The sequence below is a fragment of the Colletotrichum truncatum genome, assembly GCF_014235925.2.
Source record: "Colletotrichum truncatum strain CMES1059 chromosome Unknown Contig_0001, whole genome shotgun sequence".
NCBI classification, from domain to species: Eukaryota; Fungi; Ascomycota; class Sordariomycetes; order Glomerellales; family Glomerellaceae; genus Colletotrichum; species Colletotrichum truncatum.
Genome location: NW_027222398.1, coordinates 4,755,208 through 4,769,841, shown reverse-complemented (window position 1 = coordinate 4,769,841; position 14,634 = coordinate 4,755,208). Strand labels below are relative to the sequence as shown.

The following is a 14,634-nucleotide window of genomic DNA, read 5'->3' as shown; positions in this document are numbered from 1 at the left end:
CTGCTTTCGCCTCAGCAATGAAGAGAGGACAGTCCTTACATGAAATACCTTATAAGCTATTCCCATGCCAACTTGAGGCCCTGTCCCCGGCAGAGAAGATGAAAACTTCGGACACTAAACACTGTCGCAGGAGGAAAATTGCTGAATACGGAATGTCGTGTAGATGAAATCTCAAATCGGAGGATTATCAGATCGTAGCCTGACAAAGCTCACGGGCGGCTCTGAGCACTAAACCCGATCGAAATGCTCAGATTGTTAAGGCACCCGGCGCCACTTCCATCTGATGCAATTGGTTCTCGACCAATCAATTATGACACTTCTTGAGACACGCATATACGAGCTGACATGCAGGCACAATCGACCTGCATTGAAGGAGTCGAAAGTATGAACGGAATGAAAATCCTTTGCCGCTATGCGGAGAAAAGGACGGAGGAGAGTCGCACTTGGTCGAAGGTTGTGCGGTTCTCTGCAGCCATCGGGTGAGTAGTTGTCACCCACTCAGCTGATGGATACTTAGTTTCTTGGCGTTGGTCGCAGATCTTGCGTGTTTATGATAGCATAGTAAGCCTGCATGTCAACCTAGACGCCGAGATTTGAATGGCGGAATATAAAAGGATTGGTTGTTCGGTGGATTGGTTTCACTTCAGCCAGGCTTACTGGGACTTGATTCAGCGTTGACCCAAAGCTTCTCTGAACGTCAAAATGCACATTGGTGTCGCTTTCATTCTGCAAGCCTCCCTGGTCCTCTCGGCGCCAAACCTTGAGGACCTCAAAGCCTGCCTTCGGACCGCCTCCGTCCCCATCGCCTCTTCACTTCCAACCGCTTACAACCTCCGTCTTCCTTACAAACCCCTCGTCGTCGCCATCCCTACCACAGTCTCACAAATCTCTTCTGCAGTAACCTGCGGCGCCAAAAATGGCGTCAGTGTGAGTGCCAAGAGTGGTGGTCACAGTTACACTGCCTCTAGTTTCGGTAGTGAAGATGGCCAATTGGTGATCAACCTAGACCGAATGTATGCGGTCACTGTCGCAAGTGATGGAACTGCCAAAGTTCAAGCTGGTGCGCGTTTAGGGCATGTTGCGACGCAATTATATGCTCAAGGCAAAAGGGCTATTTCTCATGGCACTTGTCCAGCGTAAGTACCTTCTTGTTTGCATTCATCATGATCAAGCGATACATGGCTAAATCTGCCGCAGTGTGGGTGTCGGTGGCCACGCTCTGCATGGAGGACATGGCATGGTATCTCGAAAATACGGCCTTGCCACGGACTGGATCAGAGGCGCAACTGTTGTGCTTGCAAATGGTACCATCACGCGCTGCTCAGCAACTGAGCGACCCAACCTTTTCTGGTCGATTCGCGGAGCAGGTTCATCGATGGTAATCGTAGCCGAATTCGAGTTCAACACGTTTGCCGCCCCTGAGAAAATGACCTATTTCGACATTGACCTAACCTGGGATGCCAAAAAAGCGCCTCAGGTTCTGTTGGATGCCCAAGAATTCGCAAAGAGCATGCCAGCGGAGTTGACCATGGCAGTCACATTCAACAATGACGGGTATTATCTGAACGGAGCTTACGTCGGTGAAGACGCAGCATTTCGAACGGCTATCCAACCTCTTCTTACCAAATTAGGCGTGAAGGTTTCAAGCTCGAAGACGGTTGGGTGGATTGACTTCATCAAGCACTACGCGGGTGTTGCGGAGATTGACATTACTACTCCGACTTACAACGAGGTAATCAGATCAATAGCAGCTCCAAGAAAGACAGCACAACTAACGGACCTAGCACGAAAACTTTTACGCCTCAAGCATCGCCACGCCTGCCCTCACCAAAGCCCACTTTGAATCACTCGTCGCAGCAGTGGCCAAGACTGGATTCAGTACGACACGGTCCTGGTTCATGCACATGAACTTACATGGAGGAAGTGACTCGGCCATCACACGCCCGAAGCCTGCCGACACTGCCTACGTCCACAGGGACAAGATGCTTCTATTCCAGCTCAAGGACAGCGTCTCGCAAAGCCAGCAGTATCCCAAAGATGGGTTTTCGTTGCTTCAGGGCTTTAGGCAAAGCATCAGCAAAAGTCTGGGTAGCAACGCGTGGGGAATGTATGTGAATTATCCCGATTCTGAGATCAGTGGCACTGATGCACCAAACCTATACTGGGGAAGTAATTTGAATAGGTTGGAGTGGGTCAAAGAAGACTATGATCCAAACAATTTGTTTAGGAACACCCAGTCTATTAAACCTGCAGAGTAGTAAGGTAGACTTCTAAAAAGAAATATGCAGTCATCAATAGATGTACTGTAAACAGCCCTTTTGAGTACTTGATGTAATACAAAACCATCAGAACAAGTAGGCAATGGGTTTGAATACTGCGTAGGGAAATTCGCTCTACCTGGTCAACATGTTGTGAAGTGTTTTTCGGCTACAAAAAGGCATTGTTCGTTATTGAATCCACTAGTCTTGATTGTCAACGGGTTCCCTTAACATCGCATGTGTTTTGGGTCTGTCAGTAATGCCACAATAAACACATTTAATTACAGCTCAGGTAAACTGTTCCAGGTTATTGCTTAGGATATTGCACATCTCAATGTTGTTCTAGCACATGAACGATCCAATCCATAGCCTCCTTACTCTCTTTCAACCCATACTTGAACGCTAGAGGAAAGCAATGCATTTGACCATTCCATGACAGCCACTCTCCAGTAACACCGTTCTCTTTGCACTTGTCCCTGAATACAACGGCTTCCGGCTCCAATACATCATATGAACCCGTCAGCCCGTGGACGCTCACACCGTGTTGCACGAGGTAACTGAGGTCTGCTTGGATAGGAGAAACGCGGGGATCTTCAAAGCTCCACTCAACTCCTTGTGCTTTCGACTCGGCTCCATCGCTAGTTGGCATGTCAACAGAGCCGGGACACCAGGTTTTTGCAGTATCGTTGATACATTCACTTGTATGAAGAGGATCGAACTTATCCACCTGCTTGATCGTTTCAAGTTCATGGCGGAGATCTGTAGTGGGACTGATAACGAGAAGAGCCACAGGTGGTTTCGTTGTCTCATGCTCCTGATGTTTCAATGACCAAAGAACCACACAAAGCGCAATGTTCCCCCCGGAACTATCTCCAGCGACGATGACGTTCTCTCCTTCTTCCGTTGATTCCGCCAAAATCTTCTTGTATGTATTTTCAATACGTGGGAATGCTACTGAGACGGGATTTTTCGGTGCCAGGGGACAAGACACAATGGTGACTCTTGTGCCGTCTAAACGGCGGACTAGTTCGGTACAGAAAGCCCAGTGCTGAGTTGCTGGCAGCATTTGCCAACTACCACCGGCGAAATAGACGATCCTTCGGCGACGCTGCCCATTCGAAAGACATTGCGTCTCGAGTGGCTTCTTTAATGCTAGGTCGTAAATCCAGACCCCGTCGATTTCCACTTCGGTGACGGTGCACAACTTTTGCGTTTTCTTTGGTGCCTTTAATCGCGCAACCTCGGGGGCCACTTTTTTAGGTCTTGTCAGCGACGGCTTGAAAGGCCTCAAAGCAATGTGAAGTAGCTTTGTCATTAAATGGCGCTCATGTCGTTCGTGGATTCTGAGTCCGCGTGCAACTGTCGCATTTTCTGGGCTGCCATGGCTAACGGACGTTTGATCCGGTGGCGATATCTCCATTTGGCGTCTGGAAATGGGGGTGGAGGGGCAGGGAATAGAATGCAGTCAAGTTACGGGGTAATTCGAACGGAATCTAAACGATATTCGGTTCTGACTACCTCACCCACTGCTCTGATAGTAAGAAAAACATGATTACTTTGATGCCTCAAAATATCATAGTGGGATGTAGTGGGATAGGTTCGTTTTGGTGAAGTTATGCTTGGCCATAGTCAACGACGTCATTAGCTCTCGGCGCTTAGACCTAATCATGGAGACCTTTGCCAACGCCTGATGTATTGATGATGATTCTCGTCATCTCGGCGTTTTGAAATTTTATGTTGCAATGGGAGTTTGCTCGTTATCCAGCAAACAGACTACATTCTTCATCTGCGGCGTCAAATTGTCGAGTGGTTTCTAAATGGATTAGACTTATTCCCTTGGTGTTGTGATCTGGGGAGGGAGCTGCTAATGGGATTAGGAATGGAGAAGATCGACATTTTCCTTCCTGGCTTAAGCCACACTGCACGCTCAAACTCCCAGCAGGAACTTCGACAGGTGTGGGTTATCACTTTTAGAGTAACTGAGTTGGCCCACATGCTTAGGTAGGATCGAGACGAACAGGTTGACTCTTTACTTCAAGTCGCAGACCAATCAAGTCTAACGGAGACCCTTTCACCAGTCCTGTATAGTATTTTCGGCTGCATCCGAAGTCTATGTCATTAAGATCTTGTCTCAAATTCATCTACCTTTGAATTGATGTGTTGTTAATTGGGAGAAATATGAAGAGCTATTTGTATCCTGGCAAACAATTCTGCATGCCTCACAAAGAGGAGATTCGCCTATCAGGAAAAGACTTGAGTTGTTTTCTGTCTCCGACAGGAGCCCAGACTCTGTAGGCAAAAAGGGGGTGATGTGCATAAATCAGACTTGTTGGGATAATTTTCTCTAGGGCCGGGATCGGGCCGGGCGGCCCCGCAACCGTGTGGAATTGAAGCGGCAGTTGAGCGAGGATTCCGGAGGGTTAAACATGAGGCGACGGTGCTGTCTTCATTTTCCAAGTATAAATATAGTTGCGCAATCTCCATTACGGGTGATTAGTACTAGTATTACTGGGCCGGCTTGTAATTAGCTTGCGTTTTCGAAATTGGCACGCATAAACTTGGCTCTGCAACCCTGGAAGTTGCTACAACAGCCAAGGACTATTTAGACATGCTTGGAAACGCGATATCCCTTATTGTGGGAGATTCACAGATTGAAGATCGCCAATACTTTACGTCACATTTGGATGAGCGTCTATTTTGCTGTTGGAAGTTGTGGGCGGCATATAAAACTTCAATTAATGCTAGCACACAGAAAAATAAGACAAAAAAAGGCTGCGGCATCGCATCCTTGAAGGTGCTTCGCCAACGACCAGACAATCCCTGTTCCAAAAAAGTCATCTGGCCACGATGGCAGGTGGATGCACATTATTTTGTCTAAAAACTAAGTTTTCTGATGCGTTGGTCGTAGTGAATCCCCTACTTCAACCCGGCTTTCGCAGTTATGACGAAAAATATCGTAACAGTGGGATAATTCCCACGTTGCGCCACAGGCCATCACCATTGGTCCCATGCTGGTAATCCTTCATCCCTGACCATTCAACTGAATCCCCACCAACTCATCTGCCACACAACCCATGAATTATTATGCACATCGTCCAAGAAATGTCACCGTCCAATCTTTTCGCCGCCTTCCTTCACGCTTGCTCCTGCCCTATGAGTTGTCCTGTTCAATAACCCTGCTCGCCACAACCTGCCACCCTTTCGGTTAATACTTCCCTGCGGGATTTCGCAATGCTGGCTGGGCGGCGTGTTCGCCACGGGCGAATACAAAATACGTCAATTTCGCGCGTGACTGATTCCCTTAACTGTTCGCGTCGCGTTTTTCTTCTTCTCGACTGTATTATTATTGACTTTCAAAAAGAGTTGAGAATGATTGCTAGAGCGTATCTTTCCGTGGCCGTTGCGGCTTTGGCTGCCGTGAGCGATGCTGCACCTCATGACATTAGGAGTTTCAACTACAAGTCGCTTAGCTTGAGAGAAGTGGGAGCTCGAAACACCGAGGTATGATGGAACTCGAAATCAACCTTTTGCCGTTTGCTCACAATCTACTTTTTCTATTTTCAGGATTGGCGCATGTGGCTGGAAAAAGATGGTGATCCCATCTCATTTTGGAACGATGTCCCCACCTGGCCCGACGAGAACGACAAGCAGATTGTGAATTTGGTTGTCGAAGTCCCTCGCTGGCAAGATGCGAAAACTGAGCTGGCCAGAGACGAGCCGTTGAGTAGGCTCACCCAGAAAATGGTATATCTGTGATATCGGGCTAACGCATTTGATTCTAAAGACCCCATGCATCACGACTCTCACAATGGCGCTCCTCGATTTGTCGAGAGCGTCTGGCCTCACAAGTCATATCCGTTTCCATACGGTTCTATCCCTCAAACATGGGAGAGCCCCAACTACAAGCACAACTTCACTGGTCTTGTGGGAGATAATGACCCTGTTGATCTCTTCGACATTGGACAAGAGTAATGCTCCGATCGCTGGTGAAGTTGTCAATTTACTAACTCACTAATAGTCCTGGTTACGTTGGTCAGGTGAAACAAGTCAAGATTCTTGGTGGTCTGGCTTTGGCTGATGTAGGCTGCTGCACCATCAAACACGATCTAGTTCTAGAGTTTATGACTAATGACCCGTAGGGAAACGAAACGGACTGGAAGGTTGTGGGCATCGATATTAAGGACCCCCTTGTCTCTCTTGTCAATTGTGAGCGACACTGAACCATTCGGTAAAGAGAGTTGAGCTGACAATATCATAGCATGGGAAGATGTCGAGAAATACCGCCCAGGAACTCTTGAGACTTTCAAAGACTGGTGGATAGTAAGCTTGCTCCGCTAATCTGCACTGTTCCATAGTCTGACTTTGCCCGCAGCACTACAAGGTCGCCCGAGGCGATGTGCCGATAGATATTGTCGGCGACACATATCAGAACGTCACTTTCATGAAGAGCGTGTTGGAAGATAGTCATCAAATGTGGCAAGAACTGATTAAAGGCAAGGTTGACTCCAACGAGATCAACTACAACCAAACTTCACACCCTGATATCTCGAAAAGCTTTATCAAGAAAAAGAAAACGACCAAGGCATTCAAACTGCCTCGAAAGAGTCGGATTGAGCCGGCTGCTGAAAAGCCCGAGGCATACAAAGGCTGGTGGTATCTTGACAGCAGCAAGTCTTTGGTCCACGTTTCAAGCCTTCAAGATTCTGTCTTCAACCGACAACCTGCCTGAATTTTGGGATTTGCAAGACGCATATCATTTAGCGCCTGAAGGAGTTTCAATGCTTTGTGGCATTACTTGAGGAAATTTGATACCCTTTATGTCCTTCATTTCCCTGCGTCCTCAGTACATTAGTCAGTCATTTAGCAAAGCATGGTCGGTTTAGAACTTTGTATGATGTCATGATAACAACGAATATACATGAAATTCTTCATTGCTATACCAATATTTCAGTTATTATAGCACATAAATAAGGCCTTGGAAGGACATTCACATCAGTTTCTCGTACGGGAAAATGCTAGCGAGCCGCCATTGTCTCCGTTGCCGAGTTCACCTCGCGGCCATTGTCTCCGTTGCCGAGTTCACCTCGCGGCTTTGGGGCGACATGCCGGCCTTGGCCCCACAAATCCACAGCCCTACCCGCAAGCTTAATTCTGACTTTTTTCCGATGGTAGCTGAAACATTCCATGTGTGCCAACCTGTCAACGTCGGCTTCCATTCGCTACCACCCTGCCACTATAGTAAGCAGCCTTCTATGTTTGCTCACTTGGCGTGTATCATCGCTTCTGGTTCGACTGCGGCGGGCGACAGGCGTGCCCGTCCTTACAATCTGGCTTGCTAACGGTGCGCGTAAGGCCAAACCCTTGCTCCTCTTTGGTCCCAGAACGTCGACGTACCGTTGAGGGAGCTGATTACACATCTTGCCAAGCCTCAAAAGTGCTCAGAGGACCAGGTGATAAGAGTATTCGTGATGGCCGTATCAGCCGTCGATCTGGATGATTTCCAGATGCGCATAGACGATGGTCAAACCCAGCTTAACACACATCCCTTGCCACCTTTGGCCGAAGAAGTCACAGTTAATACCGGCGCTTCATCACCTAACACATCTAAAGGGCATCTATCTTCACCAGATTTAACATCAAGGGATTCACTCGGACAGACCAGCAGACAAGATCGTCACAATGACTGCAAAGTCCGATGGTTCACTCATGAGAAGACCAAACATACCAGGAGTTCCATGACACCGACTAAAGCATCACCGAACGGTATAGAGAAGAGGAAGTCTAGCGGGAAAAGGAAAACGAAAGCCACCGATGCCAGACTTTCCTCAGAACTCGACCGCCTTCTCGTCGGTGACGGCCCGTCCGCCTCGCCACAACAGGACCGCTCCCTACACCGCATCCAACATCCCCTCCGTGCCGTACTCCACAGCCTTCCCGGGTTTATGTTTGATGAAGAGCTTGATAACATCAAATTCCGCAAGCATCAGCGTGTGCTGGTTGGCGTGGAGGGTCTGATGATGGATGGAGGAAAAGACGCCGCGAAGGAATGGCTGGAGAAATTCCTCCTGTTGATCTTTGAGACAAAGGCCGAGGTGCTTAAGCGTTACCCAATGTGCAGAGAGCTGGACGATGTCCCTTTGGGATTTATTACTTTGGCGAAGGATGTTGAGACGATTATCAACAACCTGCCTTACGACCCCGCACTCAAGATTCGGCGAACCATGGAGCGGCGCCTTTGCCAGAGCTACGATATGCGCAGGCTTGTTGAATGGACTATTAGAGCGCGCTGGCGCTTCCTGCAATCTAAGCCCAAAATCGTGCCTGGATTTGGAGCTTTTGGGCAGAAGAGCAGTTGCGAGGGGACAGAGTTAGAGAAACGTCTTTGGGCAGCAGTCGATGCTAGAGGGAACAACACGGCTAAAACGCATAATGATTAAGAGGTCAGACGACGCTATGAACCGATGGATGCACATTGAGACCAAGACGTTGGTTGCGGTACATGATATTAAGATTTGCTAGGCGATTGGAGTACGAAGGATAAAAATAGAAATCAGCTTGCGTTCCTCCTTTACCCTTCTACTTCTGAACAGAATCGTGACTATGGGTTCGCGACTTCTCGACGTCCCCGAGGTTGCCTGAAACCTTCTTGGCCACGCATCTGCCAGGGTGCCACACCGCGAACAGCATCACCGCCAACACCACCGGCGCGAACTCCAGGACACCAAAGAAGACCTCGTTCGTGTAAAGGTGACCGCCTAGACCCTCGGCAGTCTCTGCAAGCCGGAAACAAGTACGCAGGTAGACAAGCAGAGTGGCCGCCGAAAAGGCAGCAACAAATGTCGTCAGTCTGTGCTCCTTGATAACGTTCCTAGCCCTAAAGATGAATACCGCCGTCGTGATAACGAAACACCCAATAGCAAAGACCTGATACGCCAAACCTCCCAACAGGATATTATTCGCCGTCGTCGGATCCTCGCGCTTCGACTGCTTCACGCCAATCAATGCGGCACCCGAGACCTGGGTAATAGTTGCGATGACATCGGAGGTAATGAAGAACCATAAGACAAACTTAGGGGGCAACGGTGAGAACTGGCGGCCGAGGCGGTGGATGAGAGCGGAAAGAATCGTGTAGATGCCTGCGGCAAGAAAGACGGGGGCCGTGACGATGAAAAAGTAGTTGAGGATGAAGTAGATGAGATTATAAGGATTCTTTTTCGCAGACAGCGAACGCGCAACATAACCGACAATTTCGAAGAGGAGGCCGACGGGGAAGGTGACGAAGTACCAGCTGCGGTAGCGAGTGACCTGCCATGTATGGATGACAAGCAGGATGAAAAAGAGTGCGGCGGCCAGGGCAGCGAGGGCGATGGACGGAGTGTAGCCGTAGATGATGACTGGCGTGTCCCATCTACCTGTTGGTGGGGGAAAGTTCGGGTCGGTATGACCGAAACTGCCTGTTGAACTGTTAGCAAACATAATAAACCTTGGTGTAAAAAGTCCTGCCTACCTCTTTGTGAGCTCATCTTCACTGATTATGGTTCCCGCCTAAAAGCGCTTGTTCTTTTTTGGTGATGGCAACAAAAGGTGAGACCAAGTGGTCTTGAACATGTGGTCAAGGCTTTGATATATAGACGATGTCGTAAGCTGCTAAATTAGTAGGGAGGGAATGTGTTTAGTTGCTCGGTTAGAGACCAGGGTCTGCCACATGCTTGATGAGACAATGATGAACGATCTTCCCAGGGCGGGTACTAAAACGCAGATCGAAAATAGAGTGACAGCCCAACCCAACCCTGTGGCTGTTCATCCCTTAACTGCATTAGTGGACACCACACGTTTCCCATCAGGTACGTCTACTCAGGGAGGGTCCATTCACTGATGAAGCTGCAACTTAATACGGACCACGACCTTCAGGCCTCCTCTCGCGAGTCCTAGCCTGCAATCCACAGGGGGGATATCAAGCATTGCAGAAGCATCATACCTAATTCCCTCAAGAAGCTGAGATTTTGAGGTTACTACATCCATCCGACGGCTGAAGTCTATGATTCATCATCCAGGTGCCTTGGTAACGACTTCAAGCCACCGAACTTGTTTAGACATGCCTGCAGAGCAGCGCCATCCCCCTTTGGGCCAAACGGGCTTCGATGGTGCCACAACTCCCCCAGAGATTTGTATGATCGTAAGAAAGGAGGTCAAGAACACCTTTCGGCCGAGACCGGACTACAGAATAAGGACTTCCTATTCGCTGAAAATACAACCTGCTTTCCAAATTGTCGCGATATCAATGTGCAAGACTAACGACAAGAGGCTTCTTGACAGACATCGCGAGTCTCATGGCAACAATAATAAGAACAATGAAGTTTTGAAATCTCTGGCTGGGTCTACTGGGTACTCTCCTTGCTGGTCGGCCGAGTTCCTTACCGTTTGCGTATGCTTCTCCGGCATTGAGGCTCGCACCTCGGCATTGCCAAGAAGTCCGAGGCCCGGGTTTTTGTGGAGCGGTCATCCGAATTGCCTACGGAACTGTCGATGTCAGGCAGAGTCTCGATTTACCTGTAATTTCACCAAGGCTCCCCTAGCTTCGTCATCGAACATGTATTTTAGAAATTTGATGTGTTTTTTGCCTCGTGAAAGTTGAGTTCTTGCGGTCTTTGAACAATAGGTTCGAGACCCAGTTAAGAAGCCCGGGGTCGTTATTGGGACAAGACGTGGGTAAATGGCATCGACTGAACCCCATTAGGTTGAACAGATTCAGAACTTAAAGGCTGAAAATTCTTCTTTTGAAGATGCCTATTCGATCCTATGGGCAAGTTCGAATGATTAGACCCAGTCAAAGTGGCATGGCAGTGGTTCTCCTAAATTCGAGTCACTGGAGATGGTACCACAGTCAGGTATCATCAGTCAGCTCACATACTAAAATCTCATCACCTCCTTAAAATTTTAGGCCTTCTCAGCCTTTGTGTTGCATTTTGGGTGGCCTACTACTTGCTGCAAGAAATCTTGTAGAAAACAATGGGGCCTTCACGGCCGAATCTCTGCTTATGTGGGTGGGCTACTGACGGCATATCTCTCACATTTAATATACTTCATAGGTAGAAACAGTGTCAATACGTCTGAACTACTGCTGCAGAAGGTCTTCCCGATTCAATTTCTCCTTAGGGGCGGGGGTCGATAATGTAGTATGCTTAGCCAAACCAGGCAATGGTCATCAAGCCTAGCGTAGGTTTCTAAATTCAGTGAAGCATGATTTCCATTTTTCCTTCATAGTGTGAATGTGGCCCTGAAGCCTCTTTTTCATAGGCGTTGTTGTAATTGTCCGCGTGTGATTATCAATTGATAGAGTAGGCTGTAGGACAGTCTTGCCAACTGGCAGCCTTCTTATGGCCATGCGGCCATTTTTGCTGGGCGGTATAGGAATACTCAGGCCTTAAAATGAGGCACATAAAAGTGAAGTTGTGTCTTTTATTACACTTTTCTTCGACCTCTAATTTATCATGGCCACCAATGTAAGCGTGAGTGGATTCATAATTCGCGGTCTCGTTGGCTTTGACTGTCAACATCTGACTATTTCATATGTGGTCGTCTCCGAGACAGCTTCCTTCGTATCAAGGAGAAAGCAAATCTGCTTGCTTGTGTGTTATATGTCATGACAACATTCGCCACATCGTCCAACATATCCTGCCTACCTAAATGAACGCCGAGTATGCTAACCTCGATGCTAAACTTTGGCTTGTTTACAGTTCTATCAACGTATTCATGGGCATTTTGGTCTACTTCTACATCCCTGAGTTGAAGGATATGACAATGGGAGAAAGGCGCCACGCTTTTCGTGGTCTGCCAACCAAGAAATTTGCGGACCTTCAAACGTGTAACGCGATTAAACTCTGGGAGAAAAGTCGCACAATAAGATTCGGGCAATGGCCTATAAAGCTAGCTTTTTTCTGTTGTTAAACCAATGTGACATTATCGTATCAAAGGCTTTGTAACACTATTTGTAGTACAGGAGTGATTCCACGAAGACAAGGTACACATCTTCTATTCCAACAGAATATACCATGCCAGCTCAAAGTACAATCAAGCTTTTCGCTTGTAAACCCAAAAACCTTTTGACGAGACAGCTAAAACAGTGTGCTGAAACGCAAAGAGTATTGATGGCGGGCAACTCCGAGTTTTCGAACCACCTGATTCGAATTGTTACATTATATAGCTACGAAATAATAATAGTATGAACGGTCGACGCCCATCACCTTTCGCCCCGTAGAGCTTTCTGCGTTATACTACATCCCTTGAAACAAGCCATAAAGTATGATTACAGTGGGGGCAAAGTTAAACTCGCTGGTCTCAATGAGCATGTTGAATATAATGCTCCGCCCAATTCAAGTGGCAACGATTGCTGCTTACCAAAGGACCAATCCTCCTTTATGAGGATTGAAGACGAAGAGACGGCGCTCGAGTAAATCCCATGATAGAAAAAAGGGATGGGCGAAGGTTTCTGGCAAACTCACAGACTTTGCAAGTCTTTGCATGGTCAGACGAACACACCTGTCTGCCAAATGACTTGGATTGTGTTTTAAAGGGATCAGCTTGGTAACCCTGAGATGATAAGTATCCTGACTTGCCAGAGTTGTGCACAACAGTAGTTTCATCGGGATTTAACGATGTCCGAAAAGCCCCTGGGACACAAAACAACGTAAGGATGGATTGCAGCGACATTGAAATGCATCGAGTTACACGGCTTGAAAAGTACAAATGGATCGTACGTCTCTTGGCAAAAGTGATTTTTCTCGATGTACAAGTCTCTCCTCGCACATTCTCAGTTCCTATTTTCGATCTAAGAGACCGTTTCTCCTTTTGCTTTTCCCTAAGACGCCTTATTCAGGAACCCCTGTCAAAACTCGTCAAAATGCAGCTCGCATCAATCGTTTGTGCTTTCATCCTGATGACACAGGGCATTAACGCGGCCTGCGGCCCGACAATCACCTACTGCCAGGGCGCCTGCATTTGCAAACCCGCTGGCATTCAGGCATCCTTAGATGATCAATGCAAGCAGCAGGGTAAAAAGTCAAATGGGCCTCATGAGGCAAAGAGTGGTGATGTATGCGACCCGTGATTCTTGCGCCGTAGTGAATATTAGACTAACATAGAGACCCTAGAACACGATCTGCACCCACCAGTGCTGCTAAGGACAAACTGTATAAACAAGTGCTATGGATGGGTAGCATATTGTAGAATACATAACATGCTCGGGCATCATCTGGATGATTGCTTAGGACTAACTGTACAATAAGTCATCGCGGCACAGCTTGCATCTGATACACCGTCTTATTAGCCGGCTATAGCTTTGCCTAATACAGAGACACTTGGGCTTACACAAAACAAAGACGAGCTTGCTATCGCAGCCATAGCGAGTCTTTCATATTACTGTTTTCATTCAAACTATCTTTTGTTTCTTCAACAGACTCCCTACTCATTGCCATTTACAATCTTATGTGTATGCCTGTTTTCTCCCGATCAAAAAGTGCTTTGAATCCCACAATGGCGAAAAGAACTTCGTGCTCCAATGACTAATAGACCTTGCGATTTAATCGCCATCTTTGTCGCCTTTTTCAACCCTTTTTACAGGTCCACTTAGTCCGGATCTCGACATTCGCTGCTCCAGATGATGACAACCTCGGATGCCAGACCTTCTGTAGGTCACTAGGTGGGGATTCTCCCTGAAACTTACACACTTGGCCTAGAACATCGCTGCCGCCGGAAGGGTTTCCTCCAGCGTTTTTGCATGTTTGCTGCGCCCATTTCACGAAGCTGGCATCATAGCGACTTTCAAAACGTTGCTGAGGTTCGGCTATGCAGCTACCGGCAATGACGCTGCTAGGTCCGAAGAGTAGTATCCCGAGAATCAAGGTATTCTGCACTGGGAGCAAGTCAGATAGTGTCACAGTCATCAAAATCATACATACTATTAAGAATATTTGGTCACGTATAGCCAGCAGACCTATGATATGTACAAAAGAGTCACGCTGGTGGCTTGTAGATCAAAGCCTACATGTTGGGGAAGGAAGAGACCTAGGCCTTTTATCTTCAATCACGAGCAACTGAACTAGGTGTATTACATGGGGTCAAATGCTTAACCTCTAGCACTACAGAGGTAACTTTCCGACTTGGCCCCCTTCAACTGCCACTCCAACCAATAAGCTGTAATTCGTCCGAAAGGGGCAATTGTTTGCCAAACCTACTGTGCAATCGATTACGTGCTTCTCCTATTCTGGTTTAGCTAGGCTGAAATACGAGTTGTACGATTCGCTGAGATTTTCGGTATCGCACTTGACTCCGAGACCTCCGAGGCTATTGAGGTAAGCTTATGGCCTTGATATTGGGT

At 47.7% G+C, this 14,634-nt stretch overlaps 6 protein-coding genes across 6 annotated transcripts; 4 read left to right on the top strand and 2 right to left on the bottom strand.

Annotated features, from left to right (window-relative positions):
- Window positions 1-702: 702 nt before the first annotated feature.
- CTRU02_201325 (6-hydroxy-D-nicotine oxidase 3) lies at window positions 703-2,258 on the top strand (the record flags this gene model as incomplete). The annotated part of the gene is made up of 3 exons (XM_036726358.1): window positions 703-1,136; window positions 1,189-1,732; window positions 1,788-2,258. The coding sequence occupies 3 exons, from the start codon at window positions 703-705 to the stop codon at window positions 2,256-2,258; spliced, it is 1,449 nt and encodes a 482-aa protein (XP_036582040.1).
- A 331-nt stretch (window positions 2,259-2,589) lies between these two features.
- CTRU02_201324 (esterase) lies at window positions 2,590-3,678 on the bottom strand (the record flags this gene model as incomplete). The annotated part of the gene is made up of 1 exon (XM_036726357.1): window positions 2,590-3,678. The coding sequence occupies one exon, from the start codon at window positions 3,676-3,678 to the stop codon at window positions 2,590-2,592; it is 1,089 nt and encodes a 362-aa protein (XP_036582039.1).
- Window positions 3,679-5,627: 1,949 nt separating this feature from the next.
- On the top strand, window positions 5,628-6,987 carry CTRU02_201323 (inorganic pyrophosphatase; the record flags this gene model as incomplete). Its single annotated transcript, XM_070203827.1, has 7 exons — window positions 5,628-5,759; window positions 5,823-5,982; window positions 6,043-6,226; window positions 6,277-6,337; window positions 6,398-6,464; window positions 6,517-6,578; window positions 6,631-6,987. The coding sequence occupies 7 exons, from the start codon at window positions 5,628-5,630 to the stop codon at window positions 6,985-6,987; spliced, it is 1,023 nt and encodes a 340-aa protein (XP_070062409.1).
- A 739-nt stretch (window positions 6,988-7,726) lies between these two features.
- On the top strand, window positions 7,727-8,695 carry CTRU02_201322 (uncharacterized protein; the record flags this gene model as incomplete). The annotated part of the gene is made up of 1 exon (XM_036726355.1): window positions 7,727-8,695. One exon carries the CDS (start codon window positions 7,727-7,729, stop codon window positions 8,693-8,695), a length of 969 nt encoding a protein of 322 aa, XP_036582037.1.
- Window positions 8,696-8,834: 139 nt separating this feature from the next.
- CTRU02_201321 (rta1 domain-containing protein) lies at window positions 8,835-9,781 on the bottom strand (the record flags this gene model as incomplete). Its single annotated transcript, XM_036726354.1, has 2 exons — window positions 8,835-9,712; window positions 9,766-9,781. The coding sequence occupies 2 exons, from the start codon at window positions 9,779-9,781 to the stop codon at window positions 8,835-8,837; spliced, it is 894 nt and encodes a 297-aa protein (XP_036582036.1).
- Window positions 9,782-13,158: 3,377 nt separating this feature from the next.
- Window positions 13,159-13,438, top strand: CTRU02_201320 (uncharacterized protein; the record flags this gene model as incomplete). Its single annotated transcript, XM_036726353.1, has 2 exons — window positions 13,159-13,350; window positions 13,409-13,438. 2 exons carry the CDS (start codon window positions 13,159-13,161, stop codon window positions 13,436-13,438), a joined length of 222 nt encoding a protein of 73 aa, XP_036582035.1.
- Window positions 13,439-14,634: the final 1,196 nt, after the last annotated feature.